At 41.2% G+C, this 15062-nt stretch overlaps 1 protein-coding gene across 1 annotated transcript in view; it reads left to right on the top strand.

Annotated features, from left to right (window-relative positions):
* The window catches only part of TTLL5 (tubulin tyrosine ligase like 5), a gene marked incomplete at both ends in the record, with an annotated part of 133025 nt that overhangs the window by 726 nt on the left and 117237 nt on the right, over nt 1-15062 (top strand). Inside the window, 7 exons of the mRNA XM_080346263.1 lie at nt 1876-1985; nt 3884-3966; nt 4870-4976; nt 5530-5660; nt 6311-6393; nt 8359-8428; nt 8722-8806. Of these exons, the coding sequence (XP_080202389.1) occupies nt 1876-1985; nt 3884-3966; nt 4870-4976; nt 5530-5660; nt 6311-6393; nt 8359-8428; nt 8722-8806 (669 nt within the window). The remainder of the gene's footprint in view (nt 1-1875; nt 1986-3883; nt 3967-4869; nt 4977-5529; nt 5661-6310; nt 6394-8358; nt 8429-8721; nt 8807-15062) is intronic.

Genomic DNA, 15062 nt, shown 5'->3' with positions numbered 1-15062 from the left:
TAGTGGAATGTTGCTTCCAGAGCCTCATGGATGGGAAAGTCCAGAACTGCTTTCAACTAGAACATAATTGTAATAGTGTGTCTGTATCAAGTGACCAAGGGTCATGCTGGGAATGAATGACTGTCACCTGGAGGATTGAGCCTTACTGCAAATCCTCAGGACAGGCTTAACATAAACTCCCCTCCTGTTGCCTCAGCTCATTTTTCATTTATATAAGCCTCTGGCCTGTAGTGTAAATTCTGGAAGCTTCTCAGGTCCCTTCCAGTCTGAACAACTAATTACATCCCAGCAGCTCATTTTTAAATTTTTTTTTTTCTTTAGAGGTGGTGGAAGCAGATGGTGGTATTATGAAATTAATTTGTCTGGATGATAGTGGTAGTAACTTGGTGACGAGAACCAAGGTTATACTTGAGAGTACTTGTCCTAGCATCAGAAAATTGCTCTTTTATTTCTGTTCCTATGTTTTAAGTGTAGGAAGTGTTCTGTCTTTTGTGGTTTTCCAAACCCTTGGCAGATCATGATCTTGCACATTCTGTAGACTAATGCTTCTGTGTATCTCTACTAATATTTATATTTCTTCTTGTCTGCGCAGATAGAGAGGTGTCTCTTCAATCTCTCAGTCTCTGTTTCCGTTAACTTTTTTATGGTTCCTTTTCCTTGCACAGTGAGTAATAAGCAGTCTGAGTTTTATTTGCTTAGGGAGATGGCAGGTTTTCTTTCTGTGATCTCAAGATTTTCATATAACACACATTAATTTTTTGTGTGTGTGTTCTTAATTCCCCCGGGGAGATGGTAGTTCCCAATGCAGGGTTGTTGTTTTGGACAGAACCAATCACTGTATCTCAGAACCTGTAGCTTGAGTAGCTGGTTGGAAGCACCATTGCTGAATTCTGGGTTTGCATTCCACTGCATCTGGCAGGAATTAAAAAGCAAGAATGCACACGTTTATCTGTTGTGTTGAACCAAGCCTATTCTAGTTCCTCAAACTCTGTGCGAGTGCCTTTTTGTGCCCTTCATAGTTCAGGATTGCAACCAGGATTTGCAGTTCTTAAGTTGGAGACCAGAACCTGCATTGTAAGGTCTGGTTATGTGGATACCAGCAACTATAGTTTATCCTGAATTATAGATCCTGTTTTCAGGCTATAAATCCAGACAACTGTAGCTGCGAAAGTTCATGGGGTTTCTTTAAAATTACACTCAGTAAAATAAATACAAATAAATCAGAACTCCAACTTAGATTGACAAGAAAAACCCGAAAAGAGGATGATCTGGACGATTCCGTTTGTAGCTGAGCACCAAGGGTGCCTAGGATGTGCGTGTGAGTCAGCACTGGCAGGGTGCAGGAACAAACACAAAACCGGGGCTGAAATGCAGAGAGTAAATTTATTTTCATTACCTTGCCGACCAGGCGATCCCCAAAGCAGCACCCTGTCAGAGGGGCACACCGTGGATTTCAGTCCTTGCCAGAGGATTGCTGAACCTGCTGTTCATGCCTGCTTTTCAGGGATTCACGCAGACATAGTTTACCCCTGTGCTTTGATCTTTCCCTCAGCAGGGTAGGAGTCTCAGGCATGTTCAATATGATGCCTCTAAGTCTATCAGAGGCCTATGTTATCTGAACACAGATGTTCCACTTGTCAAACACAAAGGGATAGACAACAATTAGAATGATATATGTATTTTTCTACATCCCAGCTGCCAAGTCACTTGAGCATGTTCATAATCCTCCTTGCCAATCTTTTGTTATCTGCCCGTGTCCTACCACAGGCTAGGTGGGCAAACATGGGCAAGTATGGAGAATTGATGTGTCTTCATTGTAAGTAACCGCTGTGTGTCTGAGTCTCAGCAGTTGCTTCTACTATCTTGCCATTTCAGGGATCATCCATGTATCAGGTGGACTGGTGGCGGCTGCAGGCGGGTCCCTGTCTTGGTGTTTCATGCTGAAGCCATTCTGACCAACGATAGCTACCTCCGCCTAATTGGAGGTGGGTGCAACTATGTTCCAGCTTTTGGCCTGAAGGTGTGATGTGGAAGTCTCTTACCTGGATGTTCCCTTTTCTTTGTGAGGGGGAATAGGACATGGTAGGAAAGAAATTGCAATCATCTCTTGTCTCTGAGCACTGAGATGTGCAGAAATGCTTGGTCAGTTGATGAATGTTTATCACGTCTTTTGGTTGTGACAAATGTCTATATTTGTCCCTCCATTGGGTCCTGATGTGTTGTGAGTTGTAATTTTCTGCTTGCAAATTTAACCTGGAGGCCATGCTAAAGCTTACAACTAGAATATGAATTTACTACTATGTAGCTAAGAACTTAAAATCAATTGTTGCAATGAGTTTTGAGAGGGTTCACTGGGAAATAAAGCAGCTAGCCCCACAGTGGTAAGAACAGTAGTAAGCTGTAGTAAGAAATCTCTGTGTCTACAGGCTCACAACTGGGAGTAAGGCCATAAGGAAAATGATTGCTGCTCTGGCAGCACTTGAGTCAGGAGATCAAACCTCTCTAGTGTCAAATAAGGGAGAGCCTCTAAATAAGAGGCAGAGTTGTTATAAACAGTCACTCTGGATTATGAGAGTTAGTACTTGTGGGTGTGTACAGCTGGGAGCTCATTCTAGATGTGCTGAGTTGGAGAAAAGCTAAAATCTACTCTGATTCTTTTTGTGAAGATGCTGACGCTTCTTCTCTTGCTTCTTCCTTTCTTAGGTAATTGGTGCTCTCATTTCTAATATCCTATCCAAGCAGAAATGCTTCTGGCTCATTGGGGTAAGGGGTGGAGAAAGTGATTTGTATGTGGAAGCTCCTGATCCTTTTCATGTGAGTTAAAAACATACCTGAATAGTGGCAGAAACTGATGGTAATTGTAACTTGTATCCTAACTGGAGTGTAGTGTCTCTCCTGCTTTTTCTCAGGAGGCAGAGGCTTTTTGTGATTTAACAAGTCTACTGCTGAATAGTGCAACCTGTTAAATTTCCTTGAGCTTTGTCCAGTCCCGGAGTAAGATACCTCTTACTCTTTTCTTTAGACTTATTGGTAGAGGTTTAATCTACCCTTCATCCTTATATTCTCAGCTTGAACCAGTTCGTAAAGTGCCTTTTCCAAATGATTCTTTATTCTAGCATTGCAATTTCTGCCTCTATTTTCTTTGAACTCTTTTATGGATTGCCACATCCTTTAGTATGGCAACTGGCTTCTAGTCTTGTTACTTGCTTTCTGTTTATCTTATACCTCCAGTGATGCTTACTGCTTTTTTTTTTTTTTAACGACTTTCTACTTGGATAGTGATTTTTCTCTTTTTCTTGTCCTATTTACTTTATTTCCTACTGGGTTTTTTTTTGTAGTTATTTATTGGAAGATCAGTACAGATGGATGAGATGTGAACAAAATTTCAGTGTTTTATTTTGGGTTTTCAATATCTAAAATTGATCATATAAGCTAGCCATGTCAATGAGGGGCATATGGCATGATTACTTTTAGGTAGGAATAGTGATTTTGAATAAAGAAGAAAGAACTGAAATAAAGTCTGGAGTGTTATAAAGCAATCTGTATAAAGAGCTGTTTAAAAAAAAAAAGTCTGGGCATTTGCTAGGTTGTCCTGTAATTTATTTTGATATGATAGGGTTCAGTGAGGCAGCAATATTATACCTGAGGAGTGATGTGAGTCAGTTCAGTGCCATTGTTGGAGTTAATGCCCCAAGAGATGGGCAGGTATTTCCTATCAGCCTTTGCCTGTTGCATGCTGCTACTGTGTGGATGCTCCAGTGGGGATTAAGTGCAGCTGTGCTAAGTCCTACGGTGCTCTTCTCTCTTCTTTGGTAGCATAGGTAGCTTTGGTTTATTCTTCTAAGTGCACACTCAAATATTTTGTCTCGTGTCCTCTTAACAGAGCGCTACCGCTTGTCCTATAAGATTGTGCGAACAGACAGCCGCCTAGTTCGAAGCATTCTGACTGCCCATGGATTCCACGAGGTGAGTGCAAGAAACTTGAGATCTGATGGTTGGAAGGTGGTGGTGATGATGGTGATGTTTTTTTTTTCTTCATTTTGTGTGTATATTTTTGTTGTTGGTGGTGGGTTTTTGATGGTTTGGTTGGTTGATTTTTTTTTTTTTTTTTTTTTAAATTTTTATTATTATCTTTTTTAAATTTTCCTACTCTGCAGGGTTAGAACCAGGAACTTGCTGTGGCCCCCTCAGGATTTTTTGTTTGTTTGGTGGTGGTTTTTTGTTTGTTTATTTTAACGTGCTCTGCCTGTCAGACAGGAAATATATTGTGATTTTGTTCTCTCCCAGGATTACCCTTTAGCCTGCAAAATTAGGGAAAAAGGGATGCTGATGTTGAGTTGTGTTTTTTCTCTTCTTGCTTTTAAAGTGTCATATCACACCCTTGGGAAGGTCTGAAGGATTTAATCTCTCAGCCTTTGCAGGCTCACAGAAGCATTGATTTAGTGTTTCATGTTTCTCTTCTAGCACCTATTTTGCTCTAAGTGATGTCCTATGTGCAGCTAGTGACACTTTGAGAGATGTGTGTGCAAGGTGCATTTTCTTCTGGATAATGCCAAGTTGAGGAATTGGTCTCGCAAACTTTGTGAAGAAATCTAGAACACTTTACAAATGGTTTAAACAGTCTATACAAAGAACAAAAGCACAGGTTTGTTTAGGAAAATATAACAGGGTTATTTCCCAGCACCACTGTACAGTAGCTTAGGACAGGAGTCTGGCTAAAAGTGCACTAATATTAGAGATGAGTAGAGCAGATTGTCTTAAACTAGAATTACTTTGGTCTCATAGATGTCACAGTCTGTAGGACAAGTGGTGGTGCTTTTCATCACTTCTATGTTTTTATGTGTGTAGTGTTTTTATGTTGCTTTTTAGGTGCACCCTAATAGCAGCGATTATAATCTCATGTGGACAGGATCACACTTGAAGCCCTCCTTGCTGCGTTCCCTTACAGATATTCAAAAAGTCAATCATTTCCCCAGGTAAGGCCTTGATATCATGTCTTGCTGAATATTTTTGTGATGGCTTGCAAAAGTCTGAACATACATAGCTCTAAAAAAAAAAAAAAAAGTATGCACCATACTGCAAATTCCCAATGTACTGGGCTTGTGCCACACGCTGTCTTCATTCTATATGGTCTTTTGGGTTTTGAGGAGATTGTATGTGAGTTGAAGTGCTTGTCTGTAGCTCAAACAAGATTTTCTTATTTCTTTATTTGGTAGTATAAATAAAGTAATTGGAGCTTTGGGTTCTTGGTTACAGAGACAGTCATATGTCATCTGCTAAAGTTTACCAACACCATTATAACAGTTTACTGGGCTTCAGTCTGTCTTGAGAATTGCAAGAGGTGTTACAAATGAGGATGGATATTAATATGGCCATGGGGCAGAGACCTAACCTGAAGAGTACTTGCAGGTTAGGTTTTAGACATCTGCAGAGCTACAGATGCATTGGTAACTAGGACAGAGGGTTGCTGTAATGTGGGTATTTTTAATGTGGGGAAAAATAGATACAGTCTCGTGTTTTGGGACTTAGGTCCTATGAACTGACACGAAAGGACAGACTATACAAGAATGTCAGTCGTATGCAGCTGGCCCATGGATTCAAGACATTCCATATCTTACCTCAGACCTTTATCCTCCCTACAGAGTACCAGGACTTCTGCAGTAAGTAAATGGCTGATGATGCCCGGACCTAAAGCAAAATAACTGAGTGGTGGGAAGGGAATTACTTTTAATATCCCAACCTGTTGATCATGCCAGTGATTAAGGCAACAAAATCACAGGAAGCTGGAAAGACAGTGGAAAAGGCCCACATGATTGTTTAATGTAATTTCTACTCTGTCTATTCCATACCTGCGTAAGTCCTCAGGAAGCTGATGTGGGCTTAAGGCTCCAGAACTGAGAGATTTTGAGGTGTGTTTTTTGGGGGGTTTGTTTTTGTTTTGTTTGTTTAGTTTTTGTTGTTTTGGGTTTTTTTCGTTTGGTTGGTTTTGATTTTTTTTTTTGATGCACTATGTTGTTGTTGATGATCAGCTTTACTATATGTCTGACTACTATCTGGGAGTACTGAAGAGAAAAGTGCCAAAAAGTGGCATAGAACAGAGAAATGAATTTATCTGAGCAGCAGGAGGGGCTTCAGGGATGGGCTGCAATAATTGAGTCCCAAGGGGTAAAGTGGAACATCAGAAGAGTTGACTTTGATCTCCTTATGGAGTTCTCTAAAGCTTTTACTGTAGGCAAAATTATTCATTCTTGATCCTCTGTGAATAGGCAAAATGAAAGGTTTTTTACTTGTGCTGTTTTCTTTTAACCAGATACCTATTCTAAGGACAGAGGCCCATGGATAGTAAAGCCAGTGGCGTCTTCCAGGGGTCGAGGTGTCTACCTGATAAACAATGTAAGTGTTCAGCAAAAGGACTGTGCTTCAGTAATGTTGTCTGCAAAGCTATACCAGCTTCTAGGCGATGGGGCAGGCACTGGCCCTGCTCTGGATTTCAGCCATGCACTGGTGAACAATTTGACAGTCCTGAGCAGCTGGCCAAGCCTGCCTGGGCCTATGCTGCATAGCCAAAAGCAAGCTATTTCTTTGTATGCTGTGCTTATCTTGCAACCTACTTTCAAGTCTTAGCTTATTAGGAGCAAGTACATGCTCCCTGAGTCAGTCTGGGCAGCTGTGCTTCTTCATGCTCTCCTTGTGGCTGACAGTAGGCGGGCCTTGGGAAGATTCCCAGAACTCTCCTCGGTTGTTTCCCTCTGTGAACTAAATGGTCCTCAAACAGTCCTCTTCTCTCCGTCATCACCCTGGAAAAGTCTGTTTAAAATGAAGCCCTATGTGACACAGCAGGATGTGTATCAGTCTTAGAGCTGTGTTATCTAAATGCCAGTGTCCTGTAATAGGGATGGCTCTTTGAATTCAATGTGCTGGTTATAGTGTCTTTTGACCTTTGGGGGCTTTGCAGGGAGTTAGGTTATCATAGGTAACAAATACATCTGGGCAGGAGCCAAACACATGACGGGATTCCAGTAAATAGTCTCAGCAGCAAAACTGGCTGGTGAGTCATTTTGTTTTCATTCACTCAAACCCCTTAGCCTCCCCTGCACTGAAAGGGTCATGCTGCCTCATTTGTTCTCTACTTGGATCATTTCCTATAAAATAAGGGAGCAATTTGCCAAGTGTATGAGTTAAGTATTTCCAGAGATGCACTCAGCTTTTTCTTTGCTTGAAAGAGAGGAATGAGCTAAGGCTTATATGGCAGTTGGCCATGAACTGGGGAAAAGACCCTTCTGGGACCAATCTCCCTTTGTGTATATCTGTTCCAGAAACACTTCAGCTAGTTTGGCGCAAAGACTTCAGTTTCCTTTGGTGTGATGCCATTAAGGGAGTGTCTTCTGGAATCTCATCACAAAAGTATTTAAAAACAACAACAAAACCCCAACAAAACAACAAACCTTTGAATTTCTCTGATCCAAAATAAAATGAGCTGTCACTTTTGTGTGATGTGCTGAGGGAAGTTGAGCTTGTTCCCTCATGTTGTATATGTACACTCTACATGCCTAGGCTTCCTGCTGATGATGCTGGTGATGTGGCTGAATACATGCAAAATTGAATAAAGGCAGGATGACAGGGTTCTCTTGGCTCATTTGCAACTGCAGGCAAGAAATAGTAGTTAAAACTGGTTACAAAAGAGGCACTTCAATAAGCAAAAGCTTTTCCAACTCTTGCCATGACTCTGTGATGTGTATTTGTGTGTGAGAGCTTTCTGTTCTGAGCTATGAGGGCAGCATCTTCCTGGTGCAGTAGGCCCTGCTGTGAACTGAACCTCAGTAGAAGGTATTTACTTATGTAGGCAAAAAAGCTGGATACCAGCCCAGGATCTAGCTTTAAAGATCACAAGTTGAAGAGTCACTTTCTTCCTTTGTGATTTCCTTGCCAACTGTAGCTGCATATTCCTTCCAGTGTCTTCTAAACCCTGCCTCCATGTGTTTGTTTAAACACTTGAGAAACAAACAGAATGACAGTCACTTGTTAGATGCGGTTCTTTCCTGCCTATTCTGCATCATTGTCATGTGGCAGTTAAATCTGTATTCTACTCTAAGGAGCATGCATCTGGAAGTTTTAACAGGCAGATGTTTTTGGCAATGCGATCATTCCTGGACTTCTGGTTAGGATCTATTTACCTCATGTATCTTGTGACTGACAGTGGTGTATTTTGGTTTTGTTTCCTCTGTCCCCAGACATAGTTGTTGGTACACAGTGGCTTTAGGAGGAGAAGGCTGGAAAAAATGGTGGGTTTGATCTAGTCATCTTCTTATGGAATAAGCCTCCTGTTTTTTCACTCTCGGATTCTCTATTCTTCTGTAGCCGAACCAGATTGTCCTGGAAGACAACATATTGGTGTCTCGTTACATCAGCAACCCCCTGCTCATAGATGGTGAGTGTGCTTAGGAATTGCTGTTCTCTCTTCCCCAAACCCCACACCTGAGGATCTCTGCAACCTTTGCAGGAATGTAGTTGAATAATTGAGTGATCTGTCTTTGTCTAGTACTAGAAAAATGTAGCTAGCAAATTCCTTAAAATCTGTAAGCTTTCCAACTAGGAAAGCTCCAGGCACCTATGTCAGTAGCAGATAATGGTTATTGCTGTCAGGGTCTGTTGAAATTCTTCAACTGGGTATGATGTCTGAAAGATATTAGCAGTCACTGACTCCTGACAACTGTGTTTCAGATTTCAAATTCGATGTGCGCCTCTATGTTCTGGTTACATCCTATGATCCACTTGTCATCTATCTCTACGAAGAAGGACTGGCCAGGTAGGGGAGGTTTCTTCTTTCTCCATGTACCTGCACTTGGTGATTCAGAGATATCTTGGCTTGTCTCTGTACTCCTGACACAATAGCAAATGAAGGGAGTGTCAGTTAGGGACTTCTGCAGAGTTCAAATATTAATATATGACACTTCATCATGCTGTGTCCCGTCAATTTTTTTCTGTAGGATATAGAATCTTTACTGAGGGACTTCAACTCTTAAGGGTTGAATGGCCAGAGACATCATAGGCATGTCCATTCTCAAGGTTGGGTTCTTCTTGAAACCTCTTGGGACTCTTGGTGCCTTTGTGCCCCTTCTCCATCCTCCAAGGTGAAGAGAATCTAAACTCCCTCAATTTCTGTTTAATTCTAAAGAAAAAAGTAGTTGGAGACCTGTTGTTGGCTGTATTTGCCTTTGTTTTAATACTTTCAACTGCTTTTCTGAATTTTAGGTTGTTATTTGTATTTTCTACAGTGTAGTTTAGACTAGTTCACTGTTCTTACCCTGCAAGATGTGAGTATCCTTTTGCATGTAAGCCATGAAAGATACTTAAGATTCCCATGAGGAACACTTATCTACCCAAAATAGCTGTTGCTATTCATCACAGGAGACTAGCTAAATACCTGTCTATAGTAACTAATAAACTTGAAATAATCACCCCTCTGAATTTTCAACAGACCAGACGCTTAACTGTAATGGTGTTTGAGAAAGTGCATTATAGGACTGTTCTGCAATAGTTTTGAGCAGTGCTGAATCTGTTAGAAGTACACCTGATGCAGCCAGAAAGAATATATGTAGGGTTCAAGCTTGCATGCTCTGACTTGGGCAGGTACTGAATCCAGCTCTATCCAAAGCAGATACTGAATCCAAGAGGGTATATTAATTATGTTCCCATGAGAAATATCCTCCTTTAGATTGATTAACAGATCCCCTTCAGGTGTGTTGTGATGTGCCTCTCCCTGCAAACATCATGTGAACAGATTGTTTTCTTAAAGGAGGACAGGATGAGGCAGCTCATCTTGGTCAGTGGAAAACTCGACAACTATATTCACTTTAGAAAAGGAGCCTTAAACAGGCCTGGTATGCAAGACTTCTGTCTTGGGAATCAGCAATTAAATTGTTAGCTGCTAATATTGCATGTTATTGGAAAGTGAAGAGGGAAACAAGATCATTGATTGTGAATATATGAGTAGATTGCTTGGACATTCTGAAAATAGGCAATACACGGTAGGCCTCCAAAATATTATCTGCACCATCATTAATGTCTTAAAGGTAATTCTGCTGGCCTTGTTGTAACAAGGGAGTTTACTTCTGTAAAAATTGATCTGTGTAAGAGATGAGTGTTCTACTATGTTTGGGAGCAAGTGTACCAGTTCCATGATAGATAGCTTTTTTCTTTGACAGTAGAGTAACATGTTTTGCTTGGGAGGGAAGTGTGTATGGGCATGCGTATACTTTTTCTTTTAACAATTCTATTTGTATTGGAGGTCCAGAAAAGGAAATGAGGAAGGAAGCAAGTGTATTATTTTGACTGAAATACCCTAGTCAAACTTCTAGTGAATCACTTAAGATACAATTGTCAAATTGTTTAGGTGGGAAGGGAAGGCTTGAAGGTTCTAACCTCCTCTCAAGACAAGACCTTCTTCAAAGTTTGGTAGGTACTGTACAGCCTTATACCGTAAAGTTCCAAGTACCTTCCAAAAATGGAGATTCCATAGTCTTTCCTGATGACCTGTTCCAATATTTGATTATTCTCACTGTGAATGTGTGTGTTTTATATCTAATCAGAATTTTCCTTGTTGCAATTTGACTGCCTATTGTCCTTCTGCTATGCATCTTTCTGAAAAGTCTGACTCTGTCTTTCTAGCCATGCATTAAGAGATGAATACAGCTGTTAGATCTATTCATAGCCTCCTCATCTGCAAACTAAACAATCCTTTTCTCCTCAGCTTCTCCTTGTACATCACATTTTTCAGACCATTTTAATAGCTCTCTGCCAGACTTGCTCCATTTAGTCAATACTTGTACTGGGGGACTTGTAAGTGGACAGGATGTTCCAGATGTGTGTCCAGTGCTTGCTAAGCACTCACGAGTAAGAGATGCTAATCACTTCCCTCAGCCTGCTGGCTGCATTCTTGTTGATACAACCCAGCATGTAGTTAGCCTTCATTATTGCATAGGCAAACTGCTAATTTGTATTTGGTTTGTTGTCCACCAGGACTGCTTGTCTGTTCTTCAGACCTGCTTTCTGTCCACCAACCTGCACTATTGAACAGGGTTATTCCTCCCAGGTATGAGACTTTTGCAGTTGCTCTTGGTAAAGTTCATGAGGGTTCTGTTAGCTCATTTGTCCAGCTTTACAGGACCCATTTGAGTGTTCAAGTCTTGAGCCCTGCCTCCCACTTCTCTCCTTTTGTCCCCAGAACCATTCGTGTCATCCTAGACGGCAATCGGGAGGCATTAGATGTGATTTGCTCTCAGAAAATTTGTGCTTGCTATTCCCGATAATAATTTTATCCTTCATGTCCCTGGAAATACCTCTCTGGAAGATAGTCTAGGAGCTCCTACTGGTAGCAAGACTGTAGATGACCTGGGTTGTCCTAGGTAAAATGTCTCTTGAAACAATGATCTGATTTATCTGAGTTTGTGAGCTGGTGTCCCTACTTGATAACTTAGATGCTGGCTATCTGAATTTATTTGTTCTTTTGACATTCAGAATATCCACCTCTAGAGCTTCAAACACTGTTGTGGTCAACTGTGAGTGAATAACTTAATTATTCTTTCTGGGTATTCATCCAGAAGCATCCATCTGAACAATTCTGGACTTTCCATGTTGGTAAGATCCCATGTTGCAGCAGTACTTGCAAGTCACTTTTCAGTGTTCTAAAATCCTTAACAGTCCTATACATGTTTAGATTCCATTTGTTTAAACAATAATCAAATCTAGAACACATGGTGTCCGCATACGTGACAAGTGGAACATATATGTACAGGACACCACAGTATTAATAATGGCAGTTATCCTTTCCTTCAACTTGCATCCCATATTACAGCTCTCTCTGAGAGTTACCACGTATATGGAGACTAAATGTGACATGAGGTATCTCAATGCAGCTCTGTGATACTGTCACCTGTACCAGTACAACTGTAGGACTGGTGTAGAGGAAATAACGAGATGCTATCTCTGGTCCAAGGACAGTCCTGACTTTGGAGAGTAACTCTAGTTCTGTTACAGAACTTCAGCTACGCCCTGAGCAGTTTCAGCTGTTGTCAGCTATGGCTAAAGGCTCGCAGCAACACTTGTAGTTGAATGCTTTCACATGGTAGGTATAAATTTATTGCAGACAGTATCTTTACTCTGAAATTTTTCCCATCTATGACTGACAAGTTTGTGTGTCTATGCAGCAGTTGTTGGCAACCTGTCTCTAGAGGACAGCACTCAAGTATGAGCAGAAGTTGACAGAAAACTTTAGGTAGGCTGTTCTGTGTGGCCTCCAGATGGCACTAGTGGTCTTTAGCGCTAGCGATTTGGCTTTTCCGGTGCCCTGGATTTGTAAATTCGGTTGGTGAGAGTTAAACAATCTGGGGCGACTGGATTCTGGCTTCCTATTTAGCTTTTGTGCCTTCCATTTAACAGTGCAAGTTAAGTGCTGGGAGAGACCCTTTTATTGCCTCATTCAATGTAATGCTTTGGTTTAAAGCTGGGACTAAACTTGAGCTGTGTGGGGAAGGGGGAATGCTTTAACCTTTGGGAGTGGAAGCTGTTTTTTATTCTTTACTAAAGAAAAAAACCGCACTGCTTAAGAGCGGAAGCAATTTGTAGCAGAGAACTGGGAGGTAAGATTAGGGCCTGTATTCAAATGTGGTATTGAAGTAATCTAAGGGGAAACCTACCAGCACAACAAAGGAAGCTGTTTTTGGGACCTCTGCTAGGACTTGTGTTGTGCTATGGTGACTTCCATGTGTTGAGTTTGCTTTCTGAAGGTAGGTAGTCTCTGAAGTGTAATCAGGATAACTTCTTCTGGGTTGTTCTCTTGAATTTCTTTTTGCCTTTGTCTGTCTGAAATGTAATGTTCCCCTTCAGTGTTATGCTTTGCATATTTCAAGTAGAAGAGGAACCTGACTGTTCCAGTGAAGTTGGTGACCTCTACCAGAAAAGGAGTGCTATGAGGAAATCATAAGATGTAAAGATCTTTAAAAGGGACAGACTTGGCATAATGTGCATTTGTGATGTTTGACTGGATACTTTCTTAGGCCTCGTTTCTCTTGGTACAACTATACTTGTCATTACATGATCTAGGGTGGAATTTGAGGCTTCAGTGCTAAGGAGAAAAAAGAGATTATGGATCCAGCATGTGTAACTTGTGTTTCACTTTCCATGTGGAAGAGTGAAGAAAAAGCTTATTTTGAAGGAGATGTGAAGAGTATATACCCAGAGATATGTAACAAAGCCTTCAGCTATTGTTGCTTGATGTGTGCTGGAAGTACTGAATAACTGACTTGCCCATGCCAAAGTTCTCTATCTTTTTTCTTTTTCTTTCTTTTTTTTAAATGTAATTTTTCAGGAAAATATTGACCTCAAAGCTTTTTTTGATTATCCCCTGAAAGAATATTGAGTAGAACTTAGGAAGTGCTGATGTTAAGCAGTTTTTTTTTTTAACTATTTCTACCCTACCCAGCATGGAATAAGCTGTATTTAGTAGGGACAGAAACTTAGGTGAGCAGAATCAAGTGTCAGGCTTCTGGAGAGTTATTAAGAATGGTATCAGTGAATGTGCTCTGTGTTTTCATCTTGTTACAACACTACTGTTCTTGTCTCCTGAAAACTCTATCAAACCTGCTCTTGCATGTTTTGGGCCTGGGCCACCTCTAGAAGGAATGCTGCTAATAGATTCATCTGGGGGTATTCAGTGATCTGTTTGGAGGAGGTGGGCTTGTTTTTTTTCCACTCTTTCTTGAGGACTGAAACAAGTTTGAAGCTGTGCTTAAGGCATAAAGCAGCACTAGGTCACTTAATATCCCTGTCTGTTGGACTGAAAAATGTGGTGTTGAACTCTTTGATAGTACAAATTTTTTAAAAAGTAGACGAAGTGTACTGCTGTACATCTGTTAAATTCACAGATATTTAGTAACTTGGTGCTGAAAAGGGCAATTATCATTTAGATTGGCAATCTGTGATTCACAGCCTGCAGAACTATAGCTGGCACCTTTGCATTGAAGATACAGGTTTGGAGAAAGAGATGGTCCTGGCAAGCTTGGTCCAGGTTTGCCTGAGAATGTAACTCAATCATCTGATCATATGTTAAAAGTCTAGGTAGTTTTATTTATCTAAGACTTCCAAAATACGTGATGGAATATATTTGACATACCTTTTATAGCCTAGTATGAAGAAGTGCATTGTTAATAAACTACAGTCTTAATTACAAACGTTGACCTGCTTTTGAAGGTGACTCACCAAGTTCAGTTATGTGGCAGTCTGAAGGCTGCTCTTACAGCCAGCTGTTGAATTGGTGGATTATGCTGTTTTTCTGAGAGGCATCCATGCCAGGAGAGAATAACAAGCCTGAAGAGGACATGGGGCCAGGAGTAGCTTGTGTTTTTGTGAGACTTCCCCATTTTGCTGACTAGGGATGCCTCTCTCCTGTCTGACTTTCCCTCCCTCTGTGTACCTCCTTATTGGACAGAAAGGAGCCTGGTGGTCCTGTCTTGCTTGGTGCCTGCAGACATAATGGGGTCTTGACACATAGTGTAGTGAATTCATACTGAAATGGCTCTTCATTTCGGGGAGACTTCTCTATAGCCTACTCTTTTTCCTAAACTGCTGTTTAGACCGCCTTATTCCTGAACCTGCATGACTGGAAGGGTCCTAGCCCAGCAGGCACTTTTTAGTTGGATTTACACTGAATTTGAAAAATAGATTAAAAAACAAACAAACAACCCCCACCCCAACAACAACAAACAACCAAACAGGCAAAACTGAGCTGAAAACCAAACGTTCTTACAAAGGGCCCAAGGAGCAGCAGCTGGAAGAGACTCTTCAGAGGGACATGAGAGGCAGGACAGACAGCCGGGCTTCACAGAGGTGGCTGTCCTGGAGCCTGAGCTCACCCCCATGGCCTCACAACACCCCCTCCTTTGGTAGCCCGGCTTCCTAATTAGCACTGGCTCTGCTGGGATATTTACCTTTTCTGTGCTGGATTCCTGTGGTTTCCAAAGAATTCAGGTGCTTGCTCAGAGCCAAGGAATTCACATTACTTCACA

Source organism: Nesoenas mayeri (assembly GCF_963082525.1).
Source record: "Nesoenas mayeri genome assembly, chromosome: 5".
Classification (NCBI taxonomy): Eukaryota; Metazoa; Chordata; class Aves; order Columbiformes; family Columbidae; genus Nesoenas; species Nesoenas mayeri.
The sequence above is the reverse complement of the archived record's forward strand: the minus strand, read 5'-3'. Positions and strand labels throughout refer to the sequence as shown.